Source organism: Hipposideros armiger, unplaced genomic scaffold, assembly GCF_001890085.2.
Source record: "Hipposideros armiger isolate ML-2016 unplaced genomic scaffold, ASM189008v1 scaffold_75, whole genome shotgun sequence".
In the NCBI taxonomy this organism is placed as follows: Eukaryota; Metazoa; Chordata; class Mammalia; order Chiroptera; family Hipposideridae; genus Hipposideros; species Hipposideros armiger.
The window spans coordinates 361250-370523 of record NW_017731425.1 but is presented as its reverse complement, the minus strand read 5'-3'; the positions used below and the strand labels follow the sequence as shown (position 1 = coordinate 370523).

The 9274-nt window shown below is 39.2% G+C and overlaps 1 protein-coding gene across 11 annotated transcripts in view; it reads left to right on the top strand.

Moving 5' to 3' along the window:
- The window catches only part of DEPDC5 (DEP domain containing 5, GATOR1 subcomplex subunit), a 123292-nt gene that overhangs the window by 20686 nt on the left and 93332 nt on the right, over positions 1–9274 (top strand). For all 11 annotated transcript variants that reach the window (XR_002124067.1, XR_002124066.1, XM_019643168.1 and 8 more), the window contains exons 9-12: positions 1343–1421; positions 4242–4303; positions 7841–7910; positions 8225–8297. Coding sequence is in view for 9 of the 11 variants with exons in the window: in XM_019643168.1 (XP_019498713.1) it covers positions 1343–1421; positions 4242–4303; positions 7841–7910; positions 8225–8297 (284 nt within the window). In the remaining 2 variants the exon portion in view is untranslated. The remainder of the gene's footprint in view (positions 1–1342; positions 1422–4241; positions 4304–7840; positions 7911–8224; positions 8298–9274) is intronic.

The following is a 9274-nucleotide window of genomic DNA, read 5'->3' as shown; positions in this document are numbered from 1 at the left end:
GCAGCCTACTCGCCGGCGCCTCACAGCAGCCCAGCTCCAGGTTGAGCTGTTGTTCAGCATCTTAGCTGTGGAGGGCAGTGTCACTGGCCCTCATATGTGGAATCCGAACCGGGGCCCTCTGGCGTCCCAAGTCAGTTCTTAACTATCGCGCCACTCGGCCGGCCCTAGAAAAGTATCTTTTAAATCAACTTAATAAAACACATCCATTATACATGTATAGTGTGAATTTTAACGAATGTATATACCACAATCAAGTATAGGATATTTCCATCGTCCCAAAAAGTTCCTTCATGCCCCTTTGTTGTCAGTATCCCTGATACACAGAAGCAACCATCAGCCAGCTTCTGTCTCTAGAGTACTTTTCTCTGAAAAGTTATCTTTTTAACAATAACTTCTTTAATTATAAGAACATTGCATGTTTATTATAAAAAATTTAGACTGTATATATTTCTGTTTATTTCTCTGAAATATTTTGAAATTTAAAAGGTAAACAGAAAGATAAAAAGAGAAAAATCACTCATAATGCCCAGAGATGATTACAGTTAGCATTTTGAAAGGTATATTTTCTCTGAGTTTTTGTGTTTCTGTGTGTTAGACAGGGAGAGCGAATTTATCGAGTGTTGTCTGTTATGTCCCAGAGACTATGGAAAGCCCTGGGAAGTGCATGGTGAACGTGCTTCCGTCTTTTAAGGAGTGAGGCCTCCAGTGAACGAATGGGTGTCAGAGACTTACATTTTGCTTTTCCACCAAACGTCTTTAAAGCCTGTGGAGGAGGGGAGGGCTGGGTAAGGGGCTTTGTGGTAAAGTACACAGGCCCAGGAAAACACTTACATTTTTCCTGCAGGCAGTCTGGGTTTGGAGCTGGGGTACGATGTGAATTATTTATTAGACCCAGCAACTCACCAACTGGCATCAGTCTTAGCCCAAGTTCTGCTTCCATAATGAGGTTTCCTTGATCTTCCCAGATAGATTTGCTGCCTCTTCTCCAATGTTTCTTATGAGAAGCTTCATGGAATGTTTGTATATGTTGCAGTGCTTTGCAATCTTTATTCTTTACTATAAGCTCCTAGAAGACAGGGACAGGATCTTCTAATGGCCTATGATGCCAGGGATGAAGCTTGCTTTTAGAAGTCCCATGTCACAATTCCATCATTGCTCTTTTTGGTGGTGGTGGTGGTAAGAAACATAAAATTTACCATCTTAACCATTTTTAAGTGTGCAGCTCAGTAGTAGTAAGTATATTTACGTTGTTGTGAAACAAATCTCCAGAACTTTTTTATCCTGTAGACTGAAACTATATAGTGTTGCTTTGTTAATGCAATTATGTTTTTGTTTATTTCAGGTGGTGTTTCGTTCTACGTCGGCTATGGTTTACATATTTATTCAGATGAGCTGTGAAATGTGGGATTTTGATATTTATGGTACTGTTCCTAAGTGTTGGTCATAACTGCTAATGGGGAGAAGTTTCTGATTTCTCCAAGGTTGTCATTTGCAGTAAGCTCTTGATTTCTCTAAAGATATGTTCTGAGATTTTTATGAATCCTCAAATGCTAAAACAAATACTTTATATATTTTATATACATAGTGAATTACAATGAAATGTAGTGAAGTATTAATGAAAAATCTGAATTCTCAAATCTTTAATTATTCTATAATTAAAGGATCAAAAGTCATAGAGTGACTTTGTGGCTAGGAACCAACACTTTCTCTGATATCTTTCATTTCTTGTCCTGTCACTCACAAAAATCACCAAGTTTATCTCATTTTATTAGAATTACAGAACAAGTAGAGAACAATAATGCTGCTATGAGGTGTAGGTACTGTGTCCAGCACACCAGCCTCATGGTGCATGCAATTCAAGTTTGTGTTTATCAAAATTATAAATTAATTTTTACTGTGGGTCATCAAGGTCAATCAAAAACAGCAGGAGCTGGGCCGGCCGAGTGGCTCGTTAGTTAAGAGTTGGCTTGGGAGCACGAGCTCTGAGCAGCAGGGCCGCCGGTTCGGTTCCCACATGGGCCAGTGATGCTGCGCCTTCTACAGCTAAGATGGTGAACAACAACTCAACCTGGAGCTGGGCTGCCAGGAGTCGCTGGCGACGGCATAGGCTGCAATGGGCTGCGTAAACAACCGTGAGCAGCCAGCAGCCGGCATGAGCTGCCGTCCAATGGCTGGCGACCGATCTGTCTTAGCCGGGAAGAGCACAATGATCACAATACCAACATGGGCCAGTGAAGCGATGTCCTCCACAACTAGACTGAAGAACAAAAGAACAGCAACTTGTCTGTTCCTTCCCCAATTCCTCAATGCTATTCCCTCTTCCAATTCCCCAAAATCTTAGGGGGGGGAAAACATACATTGTATAACTGTACAAAAATATTTTCTTTCTTTATATCCTTATTCTATAAGCATTTTTTTATTTTTAACTATTTTTGTTTTACTTTTAAACTTTTTTGTTAAAAATTAAGACAGACATATATGTTAGCCTAGGCCTCTGCTTGAAAGCAAGTACAGTTGACCCTTAAACAACACGGGTTTGAACTGCATGGATCCATTTACACACAGATCTTTTTCAATAAGTACAGTTGGCTCTTTGTATCTGCTGGTTTCGCATCCATGGATTCAACCAACCTCAGATATGCAGGGCCAACTGTAGAATCAAAAGTTATATGCAAATTTTCGACTTTGAGGGTGTTGGTACCCCTCCCCCTGAATTATTCAAGGGTCCACTCTACCTGGTAAAGGGTAATACAATGACTATGAAGGGGTTAGAAAAATCATAACTCATCTTCTGGGGCTTTGCCACCCAGAATTAAAGATTTCCATTATCAAGGAAGAGAAAAGTAGGGCACAGTAGCTGTTAGACAGCCTGAGGAGATTGCCTCTCACTAACAAAGTGTTCATTGATAAGAACTGATCCCAGCCTGCAAGAGAAATGATACGAGGCTTATTAAACCCTTATATGAAGCAAACACATGTTTGTCAAACTCAGAATTATAACTAACAAGAACAGAACAAGATTGAGGGCAGGAGTTTTACCATCCCTGTAAATTACTAAGGCTTTTTGGTGGCTAGGAGTGATTCTAGACCTGATGCGAATTCTATTGTATCCCTTAGGCTGTTTTCAGTTGTACATGATAGAAAATTTAACCCAAACTGGCTTAAATACAAAATAAATTTATTGGCTCATTTAATCAAAAAGGCTAGGACTAGGGGTGGGATCAGGTACTGCGGGAAATAGGGCTCANCAACATGGGCCAGTGAAGCGATGTCCTCCACAACTAGACTGAAGAACAAAAGAACAGCAACTTGTCTGTTCCCCTCCCCCAATTCCCCAATAAAACCTTAAAAAAAAAAAGGGCAGGAACTGAAAATGGTAATTTACTGAATGCCCAGGGTCTATCAGATCATCTTCTAACAAGCTGTAAGCATCACTGAGAACAATCATGTTTAGAAGTTACATGGTTCTCTCATTTTGAAGATACACCATATTTTTTAATCATCAAAGCTTTTTTTTTTGAAGATTTTATTGGGGAATTGAGGGAGGGGAACAATGTTGGGGAATTGGGGAAAGGGAACAGTCAAGTTGCTGTCCTTCCATCTTTGTTGTGAAGGGCACAGCAAGCTCAGCACCAAATCCAATCATGCCACTCAGCTCAAGGTGCTGTGTTCAATTAGTTAGGAGTGGGCGTAGCCACGATCCCATGCGGGAGTCGAACCAGCAGCCTCGTTGTTAAGAGTGCGTGTTCTATCCCCTTAGCCACCCAGGCGGCAACTCAGCTCAAGGTGCTGAGTTCAGTCTTTAGTTGCGGGCAGGTATAGCCCCATCTTGACAGGCAACCTTGTTGTTAGGAACAGATGCTCTCACTAGCTGAGCCATCCTGCCACCTGTTGGCAGCTCAGCTTGGGTGCAGCTCACTGGCCCATGTGGGAATCAAACCGGCGACTCTGTTGCTCAGAGCTTGCACTCTTGAACAAGCTCTTAACCAACTGAGCCACTCAACCGGCCCCAGAGCTTTTTGAAGTCTTGGATTTTACCTTGAAGCCATGGCCTCTTACTGAGTGAGGTCAGTATAAATTTTGCTCCATAGAAAATCTAAGTTGAAACCACTTTTATACATCTGGCTTTTATGATTTTGTTTTAGGATATGGCAGAGCTCACCTTCTCAGACTATACTGAGAGAAGAAATTGTAAGCAAGAAATAAGGACAATCCTCATCCCCTTGTTGTTTCTTTTCCAGGGGATCTGTATTTTGAGAAAGCTGTGAATGGTTTCCTTGCTGATCTCTTTACCAAGTGGAAGGTACGTTTCTTCTTATGCACTAAATCTCACTGAGTAAACATTATTCAATGCAGATTTTTTTGAAAATGCACTGTTTCTATTAAGCTGCGTTTAAAATTTTAGCTAATGGCTAAATTGATAAGACTCTAGATTTAAATTACTTTAATCACCTCAACATGGTAAAGGGCATTTATGAAAAACCCACAGTTAACATACTCAATGGTGAAAGACTGAAAACTTTCCCTCTTAAGATCAGGAACAGGATAAGGATGGCTGCTTTCACTAGTATTCACCGTTATTTGGAAGTTTTAACCAGGCAAGGAAAAAAAACAGAAGGCATCCATATTGTAAAAAAAGAAATAAACCTGTATTAGAGCTAATAAAAGAATTCAGGAAAGTCACAGGATACAGAATCAGCAATGAACAAGCAAACAGGAAATTAAAAACCAAGAAATTAGGGGTGGCCAGTTAGCTCAGTTGGTTAGAGCAAGAGCCACGTAGAGCGTGATGCTCCTAATACCAACGTGGGCCAGAGATCTGCGTCCTCCACAACTAGACTGAGAACAACGGTTTAACTTGGACATGAGGAGGGGGGAAGAAGAGGTGGGGGAGGGTGAAAAAAAGTTCAAAACATTTAAAAAACAAAACAAAACACAAGAAATTAAATTTTATAAAAGGGAAGTAAAAAATTCCATTTATAAGAACATCGGAGAGAATAAAATACTTGGGATGATTTACCTAAGGAGGTATAAGACCTGTACATTAAATCTCCAAAGCTTTGCTAGAAGAGATTGACAAAGGCCTAAATAAATGAAAAATAATCCATGGTCATAGATTGGAAGACTTAATGTTATTAAATAGGCAGTATTACCCAAAGTAAACAACAGCTCAATACAGTTCCTATCAAAATCTCAATGGCATTTTGTTGTTGCAGAAATGGAAAAGCTGATTCTAAAATTTATATGGGATTAATTGCAAGGGATCATGAATAGCCAAAACAGTTTTGAAAAAAGATGAGCAAAGTTGGAGGACTGTCACTTCCTAATTTTAAAACTTACGACAAAGTCAAAGTAGTTAAAACGGTGGTACTGGAATAAAGATAGATATGTAATAGATCAGTGGAATAGATTTGAGAGTACAGAAATCAACCCATACATCTATGCCCAGTTGATTTTAGATAAGAATGTCAAGTCCATTTGATGAGGAAAAGAACAAGCTCTTCAACAGTGGTTCTGAGATAACTGAATATCCATATGTAAAAGAATGAATTTGGACCCTCACCTCACAGCATATAAAAAATTAACTCAAAGTGCTGACTGAGTGGCTCAGTTGGTTAAGAGCTCGCTCAAGTGTGTGAGCTCTGAGCAACAGCGTTGCTGGTTCAATTCCCGGCCCTAGCTGAGCTGCTGCTGAGCTGTCAACAGGTGGCAGGATGGCTCAGCTAAAAAAAAACAACAAAAAAAATTTAACTCAAAATGGATCCAAGACCTATATATGAGAGCTAAAACCATAAAACTCTGAAAACATAAGGGAAATCTTTATGACATTGGATTTGGCAAGGGTTTCTTAGATAGGACACCAAAAATGAGTAACCAAAGAAAAATAGATAAATTGAATGAACTTCATTAAAATTAATAACTTTTGTGCATCAAACGACACTATCAAAAAAGTGAAAAGACAGCACACAGAATGGGAGAAAATATTTGCCTATTATCTCTGGTAAGAGTCGAGTGTCCAGAATATATAAAGAACTTTTACAACTCAACAACAAAAAGACAAACAATCTAATTAAAAAATAGGCAAAGGGCTTGAATAGACATTTCTCCAAAGAAGATAAACAGATGACCAACAAATACATGAAAAGATACTCAAGATCATTAGTTGTGAAGGATATGCAAACTAATGCCACTGTGAAATACCACCTCACATCCACTAGGATGACTATAATAATAATTTTTTTTTAATTAGGGAATTGGGGGGATGGGAACAGTGTCACTGGCCCTCATATGTGGGATCCGAACCGGGGCCCTCTGGCATCCCAACGCGCCACTCGGCTGGCCCAGGATTTGTTTATTTTTTAAAATCATGAACTTGGTTGTAAAGCAAGAACTTGAAAATGAATTAAAATACCTTTCTGTAAACACTCTATTGATTTAATGAAAATTGGTGAAAGTTATTTATTTACATAACCTATTGAATAACTTAAGCATGGGAATATATGAGTTTGTTTCTGAGCCCAAAATATAGTGGTGATGGAGTAGTAGTCCTAGTTAACATTTATTGAGTATTTTGACAGCAGGTATGTGGTAAGTGTTTTGCCTATATTATCTCACTTAATTCTCTTGTCTTAATTACCTATCACATAGGTAGGGAAAGTACAGCTCTAAGAGGTTAGGTAACTTACCCATGATCAATAGCCTGTAAAAGCAGAATGAGGATTCTAATACTGTTCCATCCACTCATCCAGAGCTAGCCTGAGATCGTAACCCCTGTGCTGACCTGTCTATGTTTCTGTAATCCCAGGCCACATTACCACTGTTGTTTATTATCTCCTCCATCACGTATGAATTGAGAGGCTCATATGCCCACACCAGCCCATTGAAGACATTTTTCCTCTACATCACTTATACCCAAATTAGATTAAGATGCTGAGTTTGGAGTACCAGGAGTCAGGTAAATTAGAAGGTGACTAATGAAGGCCTGCTTTCTCATAGCACTCTGCTCTTGGTACTGTGGCTTGTATTTAGGAATTCCTGTCCACTTGAGGTCTATCCATGGAAGACTATAATGTGTCTGTCATACAATGTGCAGTATGTTGTATAGCTTATTTGGTGAATGCTGAATTGTGTAGTCAGTATGATTGGGTTAGAGATGGATTGGGTCAGTATAGGCTATTGTCTCAAAGACCCAGGAGGAACTGAAACAGAGCTTGCTGGCTCACTGGTGCAAGCCGAACTGCATGCCATCTGTAAACATCTTCTAGAACATTGATCTCCAGACTCCATGGAAGTGTTTATTTCCACTAGTTCTCATCCCAGTCCAAAGGTAATTCATTGCCTTGGCTTTGACCCCAAGCAGACCCCAGTCCTCATCCTGTGACATTGATAGGATGTGGGAGTGTCTTTGATTGTTACATCTACCACCATAAGTTCTGTTCTTGTTCCCTAAACTACAGTTCTGAAGAAATTCTAAAACACTGTGAAGCAGGTACAAATACCATGATCCTCTTACGCTGGGCTGATCTATTTCATGCCAAATCAAGAGCTAGGAGACGGCCCTATACCTTTTGGTGATTTGCTGTTTTTACTTGCCCCATTCTTGGGACTTTAGGTAAATTGTCCAAGGTCATGTAGTGACCTTGAACCAGGACTCAATCCAGGTCTGACTCCCAGCAGTGCGGTGTCCACTACATTATGCGACCTGCAATTACCTGATGTTACTCAATACTGTACGGCCATGAAGCCTCCTAGAATTGAGAATATTATGTTCATGTTGGGCTGCTTCCTGGTGAAGTAAATGGAATAAACTTGAGCCCTTTTTTTCTCTACTCATGCCTAGGAGAAGAACTGTAGTCATGAAGTAACAGTGGTCCTATTTTCTAGAACTTTCTATGATGCAAAATCTGTTGGTAAGTTTTTCTTCTAGTTATTTTTTGTTAAGCTTCTCACACCCCTATCTCCATCAATTCCTTATCATTTCCCTTTGCACTGTTCTTTCTCTCTCACCGTTTCTGTTATGAAGAAAGGGTACAACAAAAAATAGCACAGCCCATTAGTGTATGCAAGAAGTCTGGGCTGTGATTCATCTTAAAACCAACTTAGTAGATTTATAATTATCTTTATTTATGTATTTTTTTGTGATGCAAATGTTCAACCCAGAAGAGGGAACAGAGAAACTGTGAGTTTCTCTTTTCAATCTACATACTTGTTTTCTCTATTTCAGATGAATTTCCAGAAGTAAACCGAGCCTCAATTCGACAGGATCACAAGGGGCGATTCTATGAAGACTTTTATAAGTATGTTTTGGGTGCTTCACTATGCCACCTACACCCCACTTTTTTCGGTGGTTTCAGATACTAACTTAAAAAAAAAATTAACCTTCTTATTTTAGAATAATTTTACATTTACAGAGAAGTTACAGAGATAATTCAGAGTTCCCATATACACGTCACCCAGATTCCCCTGTTAACATTTCATAACCAAAGTACATTTGTCAAAACTACAAGAACAGCAGTGGTATGTTACTAGTCACAAATTTCAGATTTTTCACAGATTTCACCACTTTTTCCACTTAGGCACTTTTCTTTTGTTCCAGGAATCAGGCTAGGATACCACATTGTATTTAGACTTTGCAAACTTTTTTTTTTTTTTTTTTAGCTGAGCCATCCTGCCACCTGTTGGCAGCTCAGCTTGGGCTGGGAATCAAACCTGCCATCCTGTTGCTCAGAACTCGCACTCTTGAGCGAGCTCTTAACTAACTGAGCCACTCGGCTGGCCCTAGATTTTGCAAATTTTTTATTGTGAAAAGTTTCAATCTTAAAAAAATAATAATAATACAATGAACCCATATACCCAACACTTGGATTTAACAGCTTTTATGCCATATTTGCTTCATCTGTTTTTTGGCTAAATTTTGTTTTAGAGTAAATTACAGATATGCTATTTTGTTCCTATGCATATCTAAGGAATAAGGGCATTTTCATAGATAATCACAATGTAACCACATATATTTTTTATTTTCAATCTCTGTGACTATTGGTGTGATTACATTTTTTTTGTTAATATTTGTTAAATGCATTTGACTTTATAACTTTTTTTTATTAAAAAAATTTTTTTTTATTGGGGAATCGGGGGAAGGGGAACAGACAAGTTGCTGTCCTTTTGTTCTTCAGTCTACTTGTGGAGGATGTTTCATTGGCCCAAGTTGGCACCATCATTGCGCTCTTCCCGGGCGAGGCAGATCAGTCGCTGGCTTCTGGACGGCCGCTCACAG